A 22,187-nucleotide genomic window follows, 5' to 3' on the forward strand; every position below is an offset into this window, starting at 1 on the left:
TGAGATATTATTGATTTGTATTTATGCAATGTATAATATAGTTTCATTTTTCATAATTAAAAGTCAGATTGGAAGCACTTTACTAAATTAAATTTTATTAGTGGGATGTTTATCCAAATGATCGTTTATAAAATACAACCTTGTTTCAAAATGTATTTTTAATTGCAAGCATATTGCTTGTCATTTTTACTAAAATATAAGCAGAGATAAATCAGCACTTTTACAGTAGTTTTTTCTAGGCTTCTGAAAATTAAAATTATGTCCAATAATTAAAATGTTTTGGCTTTACCTTCAGTATATTGATAGTATTGATCTTTGATACATTAGGTAAACTGAATCTTTTACAGTTTAATACTAATGATGTATTTACTTACTTTGTTACTGCTTATAGTACTGGATTGTTGATCTGATATCTACCTCTATTTTTTATGCTTTGTTGTGTTCATGTTATCAATGTTTTATCATCTACCTTAATTTGCCATATAACAGTCTCTATACTTAATATCAATTATAAATCTATCATTAGATCTTTATAAAGTTTTTAGGTAATCCTTTTTACCTAATCCATAATCTGTTGATTTTATACCTTAAATTCTACTTACTGTAATTTCATATAGTCGGCTTATGATGCCAGTGAAGTTTTTATGACATAAAATCTATGAAAGTGGTTCTATGCGGTCTAGATTCTTCGATATGCTATTTTAATATATTTTATTTACTTATTGTATGCTTCTCTGTTTCATATTTATATTGTTTTGCCATATCTTAATCTATATAGTTTTAATATAAATAGTAGGTAGAAGTCTAAAAGTTAGCCCTTACACAGTTTTCTGTTAGCAATCTCTATAATTTTTGTTATTAGTATATTATTCTATACCTTAATTTCTAAATCCTGGAATTTCTTTCATTGGTCTACAACTGAAACAAAGATGATGGAGAGACAGCTGGTGGGAGGATATGTTTTTAAATGCTTACATATGTAAATATATTGCCTACATTTAGTAAATTAGTATGTTAGGCAGTAGGATGTTATTTTGGAGGAGGATTAAAGACACAAATTTTTCTGCAGTAGGAAAATACTAACCAGAATTTTCTGATCATTCTCCTCACTCCTCAAAATAAGCAGCTGTGTTCTTTTTAAAATATTGTGTTGCTGTAGTGTAGAAGTTCTGGAGCAGCCTGTGTCTTTTCAGCATAATGTAAACTGTAGGGAGAGCTGCAGTTTAGATCACACATCAGTTTCAAACTTGCAAAGTAATTGTGACACAAATGGTGATGCATCAATATTCACAGCTGCTTCAACAACAGAGAACTGGGCTAGAGACAGAAAGAGCCTAATGTTCAATAATATGAATGGGAGAGGAAGGACAGAACTCAAATGCAGCCAGCATTTCCAGAACTGTGCAATAAATGACCATCAATTTAATCAGAAAGCTGAACTACAAGTAAATTTGTCTCCAAGGACCATCAGTCATTGAGGTATATGAACCTATATAGCTTATTTACTTCATCTTGATGACTATGCAATTACTATAAAAGTAATGATCTAAATACATCAACTGTCTGCATGCTGTTGGGTACTAGTCCTTACAAACATCAAAATGCATAAATAGTCAGTGAATTCTAGTAGTCCAATATGACATTTTTCAATTTAGTTGTTTTGGATTATAAACATATGAAGAGTATCAAAGAAGCCTATAATATAGTGCAGTAGTTAGATTAGGAAATTAAGAATTTAAATCCTCTACTCAAGAATTTAAATACCGGTAACTACTCAAACCCAAAGGTTACTGGTTGACCTTAAATCGGTCACTGTTTTTCAGGGTAATGTATCGCATGGTATAGCTGAGAAATGAATGGAGCAACAATTCAGTAAGTTATTCATAGTTCTTAGGAAGAAATAAGGTTTCAAGATGTCATACCAAAAACATTTTCATAGTAGTTTATTACATTATTAGCAATGTTAAAATTATTAAAAACCAGTTTAATAGTACGATTCCATCTTGGTGCTGACACAATAGTCACAGCAATTTTAACTCATTAATTTCATGGATAAATTTTCAAATCATATCATGACATAAGGCTATGTTGTGAGAGTGTTTTTGAAAAACAGATAGTCCTCGACATAACAACCACTTGTTTAGTGAACATTTGAAATTACAACACTGAAAAAGCGATTTATGACTGTTTTCACATTTAGAATGGTTACAGCATCCCCAGGATCACAAGATCAAAATTAGGATGCTTGACAATTAGTTCTTATTTATGATGGTTGCATGTGATCACCTTTTGCAACCTTCTGACAAACAAAGTCAATTAACTAACTTCATAATTGCAGTGATTCACTTAACAGCTGTGGCAACAAAGGTCGTAAAATGGGGCAAAACTGAACTGTCATGCTTAACAATTTGGGACTCATTTGTGGTCATAAGTCGAGGACTACCTGTACATTTTCCATAAACCAAACATTAAAATGAAATATCAATGAACATTTCAATAGTATATTAAAATTATGTAGTTTTTTTAAAAAAAGACAAGAGGAGTCTTTTCTTAAGATTTTCATTTAATATTTGAAGTACATTGTGATATATCTTAGAATATACTATAATTTTTATATATGGAATATGATATGATAGTGTTGGGTTTGTTTTTTTTAAAAAAATACTATTATTAGTGTTGTAATATAGAATCACTGAGAATCGAACACAGTTGAATGGATAGGATCATCATCTTTATCATGGCTGATCCATAGGTAGATCAGAATAAATGTAATATTGCAATGTAGAATTATAATTAAAGTAATCAAGAAAAACAAACTCAATTCAATATACATCTTTCAGTTGGGAAAATGCAATTAATTAACATATGGATAAAATGAAAACTGCTTTTACACCAAAAGAATTAATTAAAAAGTGGAAAAAGTTAGATGATGTTCAGGAATTGAGGTTTATGGGTATTGCTTTCCTTATGCTTCCAGATTGCTCTCACAATCAGTGCATATTACATCTTGTTAGACTCTAGTTTGATAATATTAATGTTAGCTTGTGATAACATGAAATTCACATATATTACCTATTGTAAGATTTATTTCAAAATTGGCATTGCTGTGTGAGCAGTGCCTACTGAAATTCATACTTCGTAGTGATCGGAGTAAAAAAAAAAGGTTTTTTTTTCCTTTGACTGCTCAACTACTATTCAATTTTGAAATTTCCCTCTTGAGATGTTATGAATATGCTCTTCAAGACACAAATCTAAAGTCAGTTACAGTGGTGCTTAAAAATTTATGAAACCGTTTGGATTTTCAGTGTTTCTGTATAAATATGATCTAAAACATGATTTAATGAGTAAATATTATACACAAATAAAACTATTATATATTATTCTTGTTCATTTATTTCTTGAGAAAAATAATTCAGAGGTAGATATTTGTGTGTGGCAAATATATGTAAGTTTTACTTTCAGTAATTAGTGTGCCCCTCTGCTGGCAAAAGGTACTCCATACACACACATGCGTCGTGCACGCACACACATAACCCGCCCCCCCCCGAACTGCATTCATTACTAAAAAATGAGGAGCACCCTGCCTCTCCAATACACATAAACCGAACTATTCAAAGTACTCTTACAGCAAGCTGAATTGACCTTGAGTGAATTCAGTCAGGGGAAGCATCAGTCAGGAGGAACCTGTCATGTTGATCTAGCAGGAAGGGGTAAATACAGGTCATCCTGGCCTTATAAGCACTAGTGGGACCAGAACTTCTGTTGCTAAGCACAAATGCATTGGATTTTATTACACTGGATTTTATGACCTTTTTGACATGGCTGTTATGCAAATCCCTGCAAATGTTAAGTGAACCATGCACCTCTTAAGCAAATCTGGCTCCTCCCATTGACTTTGCTTTTCAGAAGCTGGCTGGGAAAGTTGCAAATGGTTATCATATGACCCCCGGCTGTCCAAACTTCATAAATGCATGCTGGATGCCAAGTTCCCAGATTTTGATCACATAATCATGGGAATCATAGATTGTAAGTGCGAAGACTGGTTGTAAGTCATTTTCAGTGGTGTCATAACTTGAACAGTTGCTAAAGTAATGGTTGTAAGTTGAGGACTACCTGTAATGAGAAGGTCCCCTAGATGTGTTTACCTAAAATATTCCACCTCGTGCTGTAATGTACATGTATCTGCCTTTTCCTTTGTCTGTTTTTTGAAAAGTAGTAGACTAAACATATATAAAGTATGGTTCTGTTTTTGATCAACAAAGTGCCAATGCCTTGCTGTGAGCCCAGTGTACACAACTATTAAAATTATGTTGTGTTTTCAAAGTGATTTGGCAGCTTTAGTTGAGCAAGGTTTTGGCTGCAATAATCCTCTTAGTAGACAAAAATTGCAATTAAATGTTTCTGATAATTGTTGACGAATCCTGATCTTCAGCTTGCAGGAATTTCAGGTTAGAAAGATCCTCAGAAATTGTTTTTATTTGAGCCATAATACACTTCCACATACTAGCGTTAGATTCAAAGATTGGGAAGAAAAATAAATCTTGCATGTCCATTTTAATTACTGTATCACTTAAAGAGAGCATTTTGATAATTTGCAAAACCTTTAGGGCTTATGTCCTTGAAATAATTCATTTTGGGACACAAATCTTTGTGCTCTCTTAAAAGACTGTCTTGTTACACTCTTGTTTATCTTTCCTATGGTGATTTAAAAACTTTAACAAGTTTATTAATTCTGAAGAATTTATTGTAGTCAAACACAAGATTTAATTAAGTTGCTTTTGTCAAAGCATTTTGCCTCACTGCCGGAATGAATTGTCCTCTACTTTGGCAGACACAGAAACATTCATTTTGTTTCCTAATTAGAAGAATTGCAACCCAAAACTATGACAGAGTTCAGCTCCTCCATGTACAGCATGCCAGGTTCCATAGTTCAAGCTTTATAAAATTCTCCTTAATTCAGGACAGAATATCATTAACTTTGTAAGTGGATGAATACAATGGACAAGCAATTTAATTAACTTCTAACATTGAACATTGGATCGGAGACAAAATGAAATAATGCACATATTTCTCATGCAGGCAGTCAACCTTGAAACAAGCTTGATTGTACTGGGTCAGGCAAGGGAATAGCTCTGTCCAATTATTTTGTGTTTAGTCTTAGAATATGAAATTTGAAATTTGTTACTTTGTAAATCAATCATCCCTTATTCCAAGGCAGTTTACCAAATATCTAGAAATACAGAACAACATCCAATGACTCTGACATGCTAAATACCTATCTTTGCCACATGCTACCCTTCGGATTGACAGCTGATCAGAAGGATACTAAACTAAATGGGCAATAATGCTTTCCAACAGATTGAATTTGCTCTCACTGAGTCTATTATGGAAGAAGAGATCTATGAAATATTAAATTGATCCAAGGCTGAGCTTCAGTTTAATTAGTGTTTAAAGACAAGGAAGCAAAGGAGGTGTGGTTTAGCTTCAGACACAGTTTTTAATGGAAGAATATGAAATAATATGGTATTTCATACCTCGTAAAAGTCTGCTCTGTAGCAAATGGCAGAATAGACTTTCACCTCCTCACCCCAGATACTTTCTGAAAAAGTATGAAATTAAATTATGTATTAAGTATAGATAAAAAATTGTTTTTAAATTCAGAAATTAACCAGAAACCATCCACTTTGTTATGTTTGTTTGTTATGACATCCATTTTTACTATATCTTGGACCAATACCAAAGGATCAGCTTTTTTAAAAAATTAAAAAAACCTTTTGAAATATCTATCTTAATTGTTTTAGATTTTTATAAAATATAATTAGAAAGTGAAGCAACATTTCAATTTCTTTAGTGAGGAAGAGTCATAGAACTGCTTAAGCTTTTTAAAAACTAGATTTTTTTTTATCATCTTCAGCATCATTTACAGAATAGACCTTTAGCTATTAACATCTTGGTTACTTCAAATAATGTGAATCCAGCAAGATTTTAAAGCTATAGAAACTCATTTATTTAAGAGTAAGCCTCATTGAACTTATTCAGACTTGCTTCTGTATATGCTTATGCTGTATACGGTATACTTGTTAAACCATAACTGCCTAACAGTATGCCAGTCTCTTATATTTCATACTTTTAAAGATAATCAGATTTTCAATTCTATTTTGCAAAGAGGTGTTGGGTGAGATAACTCTTCTCTATAAACTCTTATCATTTCAATCAGTGAGAAATCCTGCTGTGTGTATATTGTGGGAACAGAATCAAAGTGCATGGCCAATTTATGATTTGATTTGTATTTCTACATTATCGGTTGAAATCATTAACACCATATTTTGATATTAGATGTGTTCAGAAGAATAAATAACAATGCACTACAGTGTTGATAATAACTTTTTGGATTACTTGCTCAGACATAAAATAACATACACAGTTATATAAAAATGCAGTTGACAAGGACAGCACAAATCATCAGACATAAATGGCCTAATTTTTTCCCCTTCTTTTAAATTTTTAAACTCAAATTTTAATTTGTTTTAAATTATTGGGAGTTTTAAATTGTCTCGGGCAAAAATTATTTAATTAGGTTTTAATCATGTTTTAACTTTCGTATTTATGTGTTTTATTTCATGCCTGTTCACCGCCCTGAGTCCTTTGGGAGTAGGGCGGTATACAAATTTAATAAAATGAAAAATGAAAATGAAAAATAAATAATTCTGTTCCCAATTTTAAGGTACACATTTCTTTAAAAATACATTTTGTGGAATAGTAGGATAGAATAGTGAGAAACCAGCTAACAAATTGCCTTATTGCAGTTACCAGGCTCAGGAGCTTAAGAAATGCTTTGTGTGAAGAGTGGAATTTATATTGATCTCTTAGAATTTGCAGTCTTTGGAAGTTATAGATACTTAGAAAACAGCATCTTCAGAAAATTTGTAATGAATTCTGTATTTCCAAAAGACAACAGTAAAGTTAAATGGACTTTGGTCCCCTATCCTGGCACTCATTGTTGCCTTAATATTTGTAACACAGATTTTAGCTTTTTCATTGCACAGAACTTGTATGTTGACAATAATTTAGTTCAATGCCAGGCCTTGGGATCACATTGATGATTTTACTATTATAATTCACCTAGTGTTATCCCGAGATGGGTGGCCAATAAATTTTACAAATAATAAATACATAAAATATGTTATTAAAGAGTTAATAATACAAATGATTATATTCTGTTTTTTTAAACTTCCCAGATGTCTGCATATTAGATAGACAAGGCCTGGGGTGAAAACAAAACGCAATAGCATTTTAATACTATGTACTTTGGCTGATAAGGCTAGTGCAAAGAATGATAAATTGATGGACAACTAATTTGTCTGCAGATAAAAGTGATATATATATATTTAATGAGTTGATTTGTATACCCAGCTTTTCCATTTAGAATAGACATTCACTACTATCCAGGGAACCAAAGACACTTTAATTAATAACATAAGATTATTAAAAACCATAATTGCTTCTTTGACTTTATTTTGAGTCTTTTCTCTGATCTTGATCTCTAGTACCTGGACTTCAATATCATATTGATCATTTGATAGGAGATGGTCTGATTTGTCTATATTTCAGAAATAACTACCATTTATGTAAGACCATTTGATCAGAACCAGTTGAATTAAAATATGTCTTCATATAGCTCCAGATATAAGTGAAAACTAAATTTTTTCCGCTTACATCTGCATTAGGCCATTAAGAATACAAAAGACCCAGTCTGTGTTTTTTTAAATAGGTTATGTCCAATAACAACTATTCATTATATTTCAGTACAAAAGAGTCCAATGAACTATTTAAAAAAATTAAACAACAAAAGAGTGCTTACAACAAAAGAATGCTTTTATATAAAAATGTCATGCTGTCTAGAATGATAGCAACTCCTTATTTGCTGCTGCTCTTTGAGCTGAAATATGGCAGCTAATTCACTATATTCTTCTAATAGAAAAATAAGTGCTCTCGACAGTCAGGTTTATAAATATTTAAAAAAAGAAATCTTTTAAATTGTTTTTGGCCAAACAGGCAAGTAATCAATAATATCAGACGTGACAAACATACTGGTGACATGCACTATAGTCAAAAGGACTAGCAAGAGATAAGGACTTCCTGTCAGCAGAGAGTTATTCTAATTAATATTCAGTTGCTGTCATTTGCAGTGATAAATGTATTGCTTGAGTTATATTGATGCAGTGGATTTATCATTGAAAAAGTTAGGTTGAACTTTGACTTTAAATATTCATTAGAGCTAATTATGGATTTTATGACTTCATGAATTGCATTTTCCAAGTTGTCATTGGCCATTTATTTAACATGTATTTAAAACATTTTCATAATTACAGCATTAGATCTAATACATTCAGTGAGTAGTGGGGTGAACGTTTATTCTGTGTGATAATTATTTAAATGTTTTACTTTAAATACTTCCTTGTAGTAGTTACGTTTACAGAAGTAAAATGCCATACTTCACAGTATTTAATTAACAATTAGATAATAAATTATAGTTTATATATGTATTTTCAAGAGTAATTTCTTATTTAGTCAATATCAAAATTATTAATTGGGATTTGTATATATTTTTTCATTTCTCATTATTTCATTGAATAAGACTATTGACTGAAAGTGGATTTTGAGTTGAATAGAAAAATAAATTGAATGATATTAGTATATCTGATAAGGGTGCTTTGCATTTACAAAGCATTTTATTGCTTCTCAGAGTGATATACAATATACAATATGTGTACATCACAACATCGGTTGTTTTATTTGACATATGTATTTGGCATAGAAATATCCCACTTGTTCATGAGATGTATATATTAATTTTATTGTGAGTATGTAGACAAGAGAGGCAGTTTGACATAGTAATTAAAACACTTAGCTAAAAACCAGGAGACCATACTTATAGTTCAGCCTTAGACATGAAGCCAACTAGGTGATTTTGGGCCACTCATTTTGTCTCAGCCCTAGAAAGGTAATGGCAAATCACTTCTGAAAATTGTCCAGGAACACTGGAAGGCATTGACTCAAAGGCAGCCCTCATAAATAAATAAAATAAATTAGAAAACTGTACACAAACCTATTTCTTTCACTGATGGGCATTTGCAATAGCATTCACACTATTTTGCCACAAAGAAATTGTGACAGCATGTATTTTATAAATGAAGAGATTTAGAGATAGTAAGACCAATTCAGTGAACTTAACTTTAAAAAATTAAATTTGATAACTTTCAACCATTCTGGAATATTTAGATCTATCTCTAGTTAAACTGTCACTAAAACAATGATGAAGCTAACATATCAGACTGACCCAAGAAAGAAGAGGAAACAAAATAACTCGGAATATGAGAAAAAATACCTTTTTAATTGCATAAAGAGACCACAACATTAGCTTAGTGATGACTTGATGGACTGGATCAGAGGCTTAAGTTACATTTTTACAGAAACATTTGCTGCCAGGAAGCATTATTGTTCTTTTCATGCAATGTTAATAGATATATTGGCTAGCCATTCAAATTGATTACATTCCATAGCTTCTCCATAGTTGTATGTTTCTTGATATCATGTGAGTTTTATTATCTCTTTACATGTTAGCAAATATCTATAGTATTGAATATTGAGCTTAGTATAGCATGTTGATTAAGCTACAATCTCTACCTGTCAATTTTGTCCTTATGATGTTGCATCAGGAAAAAAAATAGCAAATACAATCTGTGTTGAGACCAATCCATATGAATGGCCCAAGACAGGGGTGAAATCCAGCAGGTTCTAACAGGTTCTGGAGAATCGATAGTGGAAATTTTGAGTAGTTCGGAGAACCGGCAAATACCACCTCTGGCTGGCCCCAGAGTGGGGTGGGAATGGAGATTTTGCAATACCCTTCCCCCAGGAGGGGAGAGAATGGAAATTTTGCAGTATCCTTCCCCTGGAGTGGGGTGGGAATGGAGATTTTGCAATATCCTTCCCCTGCCACGCCCACCAAGCCACGCCCACAGACCCAGTAGGGAAAAAAATTTGGATTTCACCCCTGGTCCATGACCAAAACAAAACATTCATATGGTCAAGATACAGACAAAAAAGATAGAATGAGAAGATGTGGTTTGAAGGGGGGGATTAAAATAGGGAAAAGCCAAGAACATCAACAATGATCTCTGAGGAAAGGAAAGACAGTGCAAAAATCAAGAATGAGTGAGCCAGTCGGATATGCCACCTTGAGATCTGACTTAGTCTGAGTTGCAACAAGTAGGAGACACCATTTTCACATGTTTTATAAACTTGTTCATAGATTAACAGATAATGCTATAGCTGCAGGCTGTAAATTAGAGAAAGTATCGTTTGTCTGTGACTCGTAGCTGTGAGCAGATCTTTTTCTACAGCCCAGTACTTTGAATTGTTGCAATCTGCAGTATCCACTCCAAGCATGGTAAGGCAGGATCTGTTTGCATTGTAAGGAGTTAGGAATATTAAAACCAAAAATGGGAGGCCAGGAAAACAAAAATAGATGGGAGCCTCTGGGAAAGTTCTTAAAGTTTGTGACCTTGCTTGAATAGAGGAATTGATATCCTTTTTCTTTTCCTTAAGGAAATTTGCTGATCTTCATTGCTCAGCCCTGTTTAGCTAAGGGTTATTTCAGTGATTGGCAGTCTCCCAAATTCAGGATCAAACAATTGTTCTCTGAATCGGCAGTTCTCTGTGCTGGATCTAAGTCATTCTTAGGTGGCTGACAGCTGCTGACTCTGAAACCCCAGGTTTGAGAGTCTGCCTAGTTCTGCTCTTTAGCCTCAAAATCAGAGAGTCCATATTTGAAGGAACTATTGAGTCAATCACAGTAACATAGGCTATTACATCAGCTGTAGTTGCAGCTGAGTGGTTGGAGGGAAGGAAATGATTTGAAAAGATCAGACAGCCACTGAGCCAGTGGGATATGCCATTCTGGGATATCAATGGAGCTGCAGGGAAAGAAGGAAAAGCCCTTGAAACATTGAGGGAAATGATGTGCTCTAGCGGAATCTCCTGAGAAGAAAGAGTAAGGAAGGATTTGTTGCACATCATCTGTGCCTGACTAGTTGTGTAAAATAAATCCAAATTTACTTGGATTTTGGGATGTTGCTTTATCTAAAACTTGGAACCAAAACAGTCTAGGTATTGTTTCTGATGAATGATAATCAACCCAAAATGGTTTAGGAAAACATCTAGTATTCTTCCTTAAATGCTTTGTATCGTCATCTTCAGGCTGGTGTTCTCGGCTTCGTGCTTTCATTGCTCCTGGAAGCACGAAGCCGAGAACACCAGCCTGAAGATGACGAATGAGACTTCGTCGAAACGTCGCCAAGACACTTCCAATTTTACGTGGGAGAAGACCCGAATAACCAAAGACCTACATATATATATTATACACACACACACACACACACACACACACACACACACACATATAATATATATATATTATTTGATTTATATGCCGCCCTTCTCCGGAGACTCAGGGCGGCTTACAATGCGTTATGCAATAGCCTTCATGCTTTTGTATATTTATACAAAGTCAGCTTATTGCCCCCACAAACTGGGTCCTCATTTAACCTACCTTAGAAAGGATGGAAGGCTGAGTCAACCTTGAGCCTGGTAAGATTCGAACCTGCAGAAATTGCAGGCAGCTGTGTTAATTACAGGGTGCATTAAACCACTGTACTACCAAATATCACATTTGTCCTTGAATCAATCCTCATGCAAAGCATGTGCAGTATGGTTGCCTGCTTCATTTTACTGGGAATAACTATCCATTCACAGGGAATTTTAAATTGTAAAATCCTCTGGTGCTCAATTAACCTAATCTCAGGAGAGTGTTTCATGTAAAATCCCCAATTTGAAAATGAATTCCCTGGCAATCAGCAGCCTGTGTAAGTAGCCAAGAACCACAACTCTTTCTACCTTACCTTTTCCTTAGCATTTCCGATATATCATAATTTCTTGCAATGAGTGTCCATCTTGACTGAAAGGATCTTGATTTTTATTTCTACTATGATGTAATTAATTACCATGATTTTGTGTTTTGGACTGTGAGGAGTTCTGAATGGCACAAATTAAAAGGAAGAAAATAGATGCCTCTAAAGAACAATTTTGGAGATGGTTGCCGCAAGTGTTGCCACAAGTATCAGAGATCATTAGAAGAATCACTTTTGACCAGAAGCTTTCAATTTCCTGACATAATGGATAATATCAGCAAGCAGAAACTTGTATACTTTAAGTATGTGATGTAAAGAGATGATTATGTTTGACTAGACCAATGATGGTTAATCTTTTTGGTGCCGAGTGGCCAAAGCATGCATGGGCGAATGCACATGCGCATGCCCGAACCCCTGAAATGCAATGCGAGTGCCTCCCTGCGCATGCGCCTGTGCCCTCTTTTGGGCCTGGAAATGCTCCTGCACCAACCTGGAAGCCAAACCAGGGTACAGGGGTGCCACATGAGGCCCCCCACGCACTATTTTGGGCCTGGAAAGCCTCCTGCACCCCTCGTGCATGCGCCCCACCCCCTGGGCATATGCGGCAGAGACCCGAAGACCAGCTGGCCGGCGGGAGACACATGTGCATGCGCAGTGGAGCTGGGCTGGGGCGACAGCTGGCATGCCCGCAGAGAGGACTCTGTGTGCCACCTGTGGCACGTGTGCCATAGGTTCGCCATCATGGGACTACACCAAGGAAAATGCAAGAAGCAGAAGACGGTGGTGGATAAATTGGATCAAAGAAGCTAGTAGAATATCCTTGGAAGGCCATTTAATAGTTACAAAATCAAAATTGTATGCATTTAACTTAAAGATCACCTAAACTTGATTCAATACCATTTAAGCGATTATATGGGGATAGCTGTTACAATGTAGCAACAGAAGCATGACAATAACACCACTCCTAGTAATTCTTCAATAAAATTCAGATAGTTTTCTTATTAAAAGATTATCTAATTTAAAAAGAAGAGCTGGTAATCTGGCATCTTTAATGCTCAGTACCTACACTTTATAATTTATTAGCCACTTTACAAACTTTTTGTGTTCACTTGGCTTATTTTTATATAATCAGGCATTTTAATCTACATTAATTGTTCAGTCTATCTAACAGTTCTTTTTCCTGATTAAAAAATAAGAACTGTTCAGAAACAAGAACAAATTGTTTATCTACCTCAGTTTATTTTTCTTTTTAAAAACTCAGTATTTTGTTAAGTAGAAGCAGATTAGGCTTTCCCATGCATTGGGAAAAGCAACTTGCTTCAGGGGACATCAAATGGGAAGAAAAGATGGGTGTTATATATATCAGTGCTGTGATGAGGGAGCTGCTTTTTGGATTGCACTTTAGGCAATAAAGTGATTTTAATCTATACTTCATAGAAGATCTGCAAGTCTCCAGCTAGACACTTGGTTCTACCCTTATGCATTTGGCAATGAATTCCTGAATATAGAAGCAGTTTGAAAAACAGACCTTGTGTATTATTGATCCTTCTCTGTGTATTTTTTTTTAATGGCTGCTTTCAGTTTCAAGAAAAATTCTTGCGTGATTTTGCACACACAAAAAGGCGACTTTTGTGCTTTTCAGTAGATTAAAAATGTTTTCAATTGACAAAGTAATGGAATGCTAGAAACTGAACACTGAACCTATTTATGATTTATAAATTACTCGGAGGTGAGGTAAAATCTGTATCTGTAAATATGTTAGGCACACATTTCAACTTTTTTCACAGGGTATAGGTGATAACAGAAAAAGAGATTATATTTTTAATGAAAGGAATGTTTTATTTTCTGACTCTTCAACTAAAAAAACAACAACTCAATAACGAGAAGACAGGGGCACCCTTCTGGCAAAGCCAAGTTTTGGCTGGCTGATTGTTGCATTATGTATGAGAAATGCATATCTCAGGATGAAACATTTGCTGATTTGTCAAAAACACAAACATGAGCGCCTACTCATCTTCTTGACATATCAGTTCATCCAACAGAAAACACTGTCACACATTTTAATTGATGAGTACACATTCTTATGAATCAGGCAGCTTGCTTTGGTTACTATTATTGTTTTATTGTGTTATATTGTTATTAAGCATTTATTTACCCAGGAGAAAAGTACAAAAGTACAGTCATTCCTGAAAACAGAACTCCAAGAACAGCTATTTTCTGGAAGGAAAGATAAAGGATTTTTTTTTTAAAAAAAAGAAATAAATAAGGTAAAAAGGCTGAAATCTAATAATTTTTATTTGCAATTAATAAAAAGTAAGAGATAACTTCTCTCTAATATTCCAAAGATACACTGGCATGTATAAAGAATCATAATAATTCTGTAAATAGCAATATTCTAGAAGGACATATTCTTGCAGACATAAATGTATTTAACGCTACCTCACGTTGACACATTTACATTTAAAAAATCATGTATTCATGCTGTTGTATTCTGCAACTATACAGTTTGCTAAGGCTCAGCATTTAAGGTGTCACAAACCTTAAAACAGATACATGTTTACATTAAGAAATAGATTTTGAAATATAATATGTACTAGACACTAATTGCTATAAAATTTTGATTTATTCTTATACATACCATGCACATACACAATTTTATTAGGAACTTTGATTACAATAATAAAACCTAACAAAACTAAAAGAAAGAAAAAAGAATGAAAAGGAAGAATAAAAACTGCAGGGAAAATGAAAATGAAAAGGAGAATATAATAAAAGAAATATATATAGAAAAGTCTCTTCAAATTTCCATTACTACATGTATAGGTAGACCTTGACTTATGAACAACCAGTTGAAGTTAAGGCAGACTTATTCCAAATTTATCTGGACCCTTGACCCATTTATAACTTTCTTAGATCAAGCTCATATTTAGCTTTTTGTTTATTTCAAATTCTTTAATTTGAATTTAACAATTTATACAGTAATTAATTTTTTTTTCTTCAGAGTTGGAGATAAACTTGTCTTATAAAGGCTTTTCAGATTTGTTAAAATGATTAATAAGCAATTTCTGAAAGTGATTAGAAAGTGATATTTTTTAACTCTGCAACCTCCCCTGCAGTTGTTAATCCCATCAACTCCTCGTGCTAAAGGTCAAAGAAAATTAATGTCCTTGATCCTTGCAAGGAGCATAAGGGCAGTCTCCTGTCCTCTCCTTCCTGTATATGGAGAGGTTCCAAACAATTGGTATACTCGCAAGATGCTTGGTCTTTGCCACAGTCATCAGCTCTGCTTTCTCCAACAACCCATCTTCACTTTACCGTACCTCCCCTGAAAGCCCTTTCAATTCACTCTACTTTAAGAATGTGTTGATTTTTTCTAGTCCTTTATTGGTGTATGGATTTTATTTATTTGTGTGCATTGCTGATTTTGTTTTTGTTTTCCACAGGCACTGGGCAGCTTTTACTTTCTACATGAATCCTTGAAAAATATTTACCAATTTGACTTTAAAGGTAAGGAACACCAACAGTGCTTCAATCCTATACATATTCAATAGGGAAGTGATTTCCATTGACTTGAGTGATGTTCTTGACTAAAAATATTTGGAGAGTTATATTATTCATTCTTCACATCAGAAGAAACATTCTCCTTAAAGTTTTAAGAGCTTGTATACATTGTAAACAGCAAATGTGAGTTTGTGTGATAAAATGTGCCCCTGGAAGAACTAAGGGAAAGAGTTTTGGCAACACTAAACTGGATTAAGAGTCTGTGCAGAACCAAGCTGGAAGGAGGAGGGAGGGAAAAGGTTCAGGGTAGCCATATCCTGGAATTTCTCAGGATTTATCTCATACACTAGAAAGTTATAGCTTTACTTTACCAAGATTCTGTCTACTAAAGATAAGCAATGATTTGAGTCCAAGGATTGGACTCAATTGGGTTTTACTATGTCATCTCTGGGCTTTGGCATAACAGTCTGCCACTTGTGTACACTTGACAGTTTTAGCGAATCTAAGTCTTCTGCTCAGGATATTTGGAGTGTTCAGTTCATTTCATAGGCCAATATGATACAGCATTGAAAATGTTGGATTTATGTTAGTCATCAGCCAAGAAAGTTTATTGGATGATTTATGTTCTTTTATGGGCTGTATTGCCCTTAGACAGATTTCTTTTTATTACTGCTGCTTAATGTTCACTGACTTACTCTAGTCATCAGAAAAAGGATTATAAGTGGCAGTGACAATATTATTAAAGGACAATTAATTGTACATTTGATCTAGAGCCCTGGTGGATCACTGCTTAGAATGCAGTATTGCATGCTAACTCTGGCCACAATCTGAAGTTCAGTCCTGATGGACTGAAGGTTGACTCAGCCTTCCATCCTTCTGAGGTTGATAAAATGAAGATCCAGATTGTTGGGGGCAATATGCTAACTCTATAATCTGCTTAGAGAGGGCTGTAAAGCACTGTGAAGTGGTATATAAGTCTAAGTCAGGAGTCTGCAACCTTAAACACTCAAAAGCCATTTGGACCCATTTCACATAAAAAAGAAAACACTGGGAGCCACAAAACCTGGTTGGGCATGACCAACTCAATGTCACTCCACCCAGTGACATGACAAACATCCCCCCAGCTACACCTACCTAGGTTGTTGTGGCTCCCGGTGTTTTCTGTGGGATATGGGTCTCTCTCTCTCTCTCTCCACTCCCTCTCATTTCTCTTTTCCCCCTCCCTCCCTCTTTCTTCCTTCCTTCTTCCTTTCTTTTTCTTCCTTTCTCTCCCCCTTCTCTATCTCATTTGTTTCCCTCTCTTTTCCCTCTCTCTCATTCTCTCTCTCCAGCTCTCTCATTTCTCTCTCCCTCCCCCTTCTCTCTCTCTCAATTGTTCCTCTCTCTTTTTCCCCTCTCTCATTCTCTCCCTCCATCATTTTCTCATTTTTTTTCTCTCTCTCTTTTTCTCCCCTTTTCTCTCCGTCATCTTTTTCTTTCTCGTGCGCACACAAGCAGGATACCCTCCTGGGCCGGGATTGTAGTGGTGACGACTCCTCCCACTGTGTGCTTAGGTGAGTAGCCAGCCACGCTGCGCAGGAGAGCCAGAGCTCTTCCCTCCCTGCATCCGGCAGCAGCTCCTCCCCGTTCCCCTCCTTCCTGAGCCAACACGAACGGGACTGCGGCTGGCGCTGAGCTGCCCGTAAAGGACGCGGAATCGCAAAAAGCATCCGATTGCGGGTAGTGTGGAGAAAATGCTAGGGGCACTTCAGTCGCGCAGCTCTGCAGAGAGGCTTCTGCCTTCTTGGGGCAGAGACCAGGTTACACGACTGGATCGGGCCAGGGTCTCGGGACAGAGAGCAGGCCGCACAACTACGTTGGCAGGGAGCTGCAGGAAAGGGGTAAAAGAGCCATATGTGGCTCTGGAGCTGCGGGTTGCCGACACCCAGTCTAAGTGCTATTGCTATTGCTATTGTAAATTGCCCAGAGAATGCTGTAAAGGACTTTGTGATAGTGTATATAAGTCTAGGTGCTACTGCTATTGCTATTGCTATCTAACATAGAATGAAGAATTCTGGCAGAAACATTTGCACTTGATCAAATTATTTTTTCATTCAAAATTATTATGTAGTCTTTCTGAAAACATCCAAGTAATATTCATGGTTTCTCCTTCTTCAATGGCGATGCAGTGGCTCAGGAGTTAAGATGCTGGGCTTGTTGACTGGAAAGCCGGCAGCCCAGGTTCGAGATCTGACCACAACTCAACAGGATGAGCTTCCATCCTTGCCCCAGCTCCTGTCAACCTAACATTTCGAAAGTGTACAAATGCAAGTAGATAAATAGGTACATCTTCAGTGGGAAGGTAACAGGGTTCCATGATGTCATATTGGCCACATGACTGTATAAATGTCTTCAGATAACACTGGCTAAATGTCCTTGAAACAGAGATGAACACCGCCCCCTATAGTCTGCAATGATTAGTGGAGTAAAATCTGCAGGGACTCCTTTACTTTTTTGCTTTCTTCAATAATTGTATTCCTATGAAGTTGATAGAAAATTAACCAAAGAAGATCATGCTTTGAGGGAAGAACTATTACTTACTTGACATGCAGAAATCAAGGCAGTAGGTAATAGAGGCTTTTTCCTGATATCGTTTAGACCAACGGTTCCCAACCTTTTTTTGGCCATGCCCCACCTAAACATCTCTAAAATCCTGATTCCCCCGCCCCGCCGGTGACATATAATTCTTACTATTCAAAAAGTGAACTCCTACTCACACGGAGGAAGCCTAAAGGCCATTAATTTGGTTTAAACAAGGTTCCAAAGAACATGGCATCCATGAAAGAGAAAAATAAAAGAATGAAAGACAGTAGAAGTAGTGAGGAACTTAAAAAATAATAGTATGAAGGGGTATGAAAAAACAGCAAATAAAGTTTCAAAACATATAATAGAGAACTGAAATGCATAAATATAAAATAATGTTAATGAAAGCTTTTTCTGCCTGCTACAGAGAGATTTTATATTAGGCTCCAATTTAGTCAGTTTCATTCTCAAGTCTCCTCGTTCAGTGATAGCCAGTCGATTTCTTTTCTTCAGTAGCAAATCATTTACAGCACTAAAGCCACATTCACCTAAATATGAAGATGGGAACGGTAACAGCAGTTTTATTGCAAAGTAGGTTTAATTTGGGTATTTAGTTTCTGCCTCATCACAAAGCCATGCCATTGCTCCTTTTATATTGAATAAAGTTTTAAAGTTTTTTCTCACATAAATGTAAGATTACAAATAACTGTAAATCTAACAATTCCTTACTTAAACTTGGGTCCTGGTTCTGTATCCTCACTGCTGGACTTCCCCCAGCAGCCATCCACTCTGTCTCCCCACAGAGCAGCTCTCCCTGCAACCACCCACCAGCAAAGCCCACAGGAAAGGGAGAGAGAGATGCTGCCAGTCCCGTGATCCTTAGTGGGAACACTAAGGATCACCAGCCAATCTGATTGGCTGGCAGTTGCTCCCTCCTCCCCCCAGCTGGGATATCCTTTTCAGACCAGGCCCTAGGAAATTAACTTTAACATAGACAACAATAGGTAAATGAAACACAGCTGTTTCGTCACAAATATATAAGAACAATTAGCAGGCTTTCAAACATTCAGTTAATAGCTCATTTTTAAATCTCACCCATTAAAAATCAAATTTCCCCCCTGTGGGGCATGGACCCCACATTGGGAACCACTGGTTTAGACATTAAAGCTTACAAGCTGTAAGTACTATAGTGTTACCAATGTATTTCAAGGCTGAATGACATCTCTCTGGTACTTGCCCCAGTCCAATTTGACCATGACAACATGCCAGCTCTTGAAATCAAAGAGGTAAATGTTAACAAAACTTGCATTTCACTTTTCCTTTACTTGTACACTGTATAATCATATCTTTGGTATATTAGTATAACAGCTTAAACAATGCTTTTTCCAATATTTTGAACAACTTTGATTGTTTTAAAAACTATTTGGGGTTTGATAAATGACTGCTCTAATTTCAGTATAAAAATATCCTAATTTTCTTTTAGCTTGTTGTGACAAGTCACATTCATTCTATACCTTTATTCCACATTACATCATTGAAATTGTAGGTGAAATAATTGTCTAAATTGTTCAGTTTCATTATTCTTGTTCTTATGCAAAATGATACCCCTCTTCTTGTTTTGTGGGGGTGGGGTTATTAAAGAATAGTGGTTCTATAAGTGTTGCATTTCAAAGCATAACTGCTATATATCCTTCTATTTACCTTTTTTTAATGATAATCAAGTAACATCAAAATATATTTTGTCTGTGAAATAAAATAAATTGCAAGTGTGATATGGGTCTCTCTTAATGAGAGATTAATTTGTCTATTCATTTTTTTTCAAATGCAACAATTTAATGGTTGCTAGACAATAATACAGATTATTTTTAATATTATGGACTCATCTGATAAATGCACTTAAGTTTTAGCTTCATTTTGGATTTTTCTGCCTAACTTTGAGAGCTAGTTAAAGCATATAAGTACAAACTAATAAGATCTAGTTAGGTCCCACTAATTTTATGAAATTTGGAGTTCTTGAGATTAATGGATATATCTTTTGTACAAATTTGGCTTCCAGAGTTCCAGCACTGAATTTTATTTGCATTTTTTTTTTGTAATTATTGTGTTTGTGATTTTTATGACTTTATGAATATTATTTTTATGATTTTAATGATAGGATCTGGGCTTTTGCTATTTTACTATTGTGCATCAACCAGAGATCCACAAAATGGATAGCCTATAAATCATGCAAATTAAATCAGACAATTCTGCCATTCTTGCCTGCAATTTAAACTAGTTGACATATTTACATAATAACTTCACTGTTAATGCATGACATGCCTTCATACCATACTTTGGCCTTTTGCAAAGAATGAGCTCTGAATATAAATGGTTGAATATATTTCATTTTTCAAAACTATGAAACATCCTTTTGCTGGAATCGTGCATTTTAAGATATCTTTTAGTTTAGGTTCCTCATCCCCAATTCTTCCTTATTCATTCTCCCCTTATGCCAACAGATCAGCCATTTGATTCTGATGAACAAAATTTTATATAGCAGTAGCTAAACTTGGAGAGTACAAAGGACAGCACCTAGAGAAGCAGTGTCACTAAATTAATTCTTTCAAAAACATAATACACAAGTTTTCAAGGACAGTGAACATCTAGTGAAGTCTGACATTTTGGAATACGGAATTACTGTAGAATATGAGAGTTTATACATAGACACTTCCATATTAAAGAAGAAATTTAAATCCTCATTTATATCCACTAATTCTATGGACATTCCGCATGAAGGGGTTAAATGAAAACACCTGATAAATTAAGGAGAATATTAGTCTAGCAAAAAGGAACAGAATATTATCAATTGAGAATTTGTGCATCTTGTTTGTAGTATTGTAGAAATATTAATACAACAACATTTATCACTATCAACATGAAATGCAAAAAAAGAATTATTTCATTTTGATTACTTTTTAAGTGCATGTTTCAACTGAATTTTTATGAAGGCATCTTAATTTCTTTATTTGGTTGTTTATTACCTACCAGTTTCTTAAATTAGTATATTTGTTTTCTTATACTGGGCATATTAAAACTAATATTCTAAATTCTCTTCTTCTTTTTCAGCTAAGAAATACAAAAAAGTTACGGGGAAAGAGATCTATTCAGATACATTAGAAAGTACACCTATGCTGGAAAAAGAAAAGTTCCCACAGGATTATTTCCCTGAGGTAAATATAGACAAACAGTAATATTTGAAAATGAAGCATGTAATTATAATTTTGATTGCTTTGTTCATTTAATTGGAATCATTTTTGAATCCTGATCTAAAGAAAAGGATAATCCTATCAATGGTTTTCCTTTTCTTTTGTTTACTAAAAGCTTGAGGAGAATTTCTTATTTATCTCTTATGTATTTTATCTATTACATACCTTATATATTTCTATTAGAAATCACCCATCTTCCTCATAGAGCAACTTTGGGTGTTATCACTGAGTCAAAATGCAAAGGTACTGGAGTTGTTTTGAAAACTTGGCCAGGCTCATATTGAGTATGAATTCCGAATGACTTATTTTCAAAATGTCTAGATCTATGAAGGGCAAACCATCGTTTTAAACTGAGTTTTAAACTTTAAAACTATTTCATATGCTCAGACCTTTTAGCTAATACATTCTGAACCCAGGTATTTCTGACTCTGTCAGTTCAAAACATATTGCAGTAACCTAATCTAACTATAATAATATGTGTCACTGAATTACGATTCAGCCAAGCCAGCCAAATATAGTTAATCAATTGGGAAGGATATTTGGCATGATGGTGACTGATCCGGCTTTTTGATCCAGGTGCAATGTTTGTTTGTTTTTCCATTATCAAACACTTTATTTAGATTAATGCAAATACAAATATATACATAAGAAATCAGTGAACATATTTGTGGCTAATCAATACAGCTTTCAATAGGACTAAATTTCATTGTGTATAAGACTGCTACACTAAAGAATAATGTCAGAATTTATGCAAACAGCACATTTTATATTCTTACCTGAAAGCAAAATGATTTTCAACTTCTCATTACTATACTGTTGACACTATCTTTTAATGTACCATTTATGTTCTTTTAGGGGGTGCATTGCCCTTCGTTTAAAACAGATTTCTTTTATTACTGCTGCTTAA

At 34.8% G+C, this 22,187-nt stretch overlaps 1 protein-coding gene across 3 annotated transcripts in view; it reads left to right on the forward strand.

Moving 5' to 3' along the window:
- INPP5A (inositol polyphosphate-5-phosphatase A) overlaps positions 1-22,187 on the forward strand; it is a 297,349-nt gene that overhangs the window by 155,834 nt on the left and 119,328 nt on the right. For all 3 annotated transcript variants that reach the window (XM_034436526.3, XM_087871686.1, XM_034436525.3), the window contains exons 5-6: positions 15,416-15,479; positions 21,141-21,244. In XM_034436526.3, the coding sequence (XP_034292417.1) occupies positions 15,416-15,479; positions 21,141-21,244 (168 nt within the window). The remainder of the gene's footprint in view (positions 1-15,415; positions 15,480-21,140; positions 21,245-22,187) is intronic.

Source organism: Pantherophis guttatus, chromosome 6 (genome assembly GCF_059756535.1).
Source record: "Pantherophis guttatus breed Tessera chromosome 6, ASM5975653v1, whole genome shotgun sequence".
In the NCBI taxonomy this organism is placed as follows: Eukaryota; Metazoa; Chordata; class Lepidosauria; order Squamata; family Colubridae; genus Pantherophis; species Pantherophis guttatus.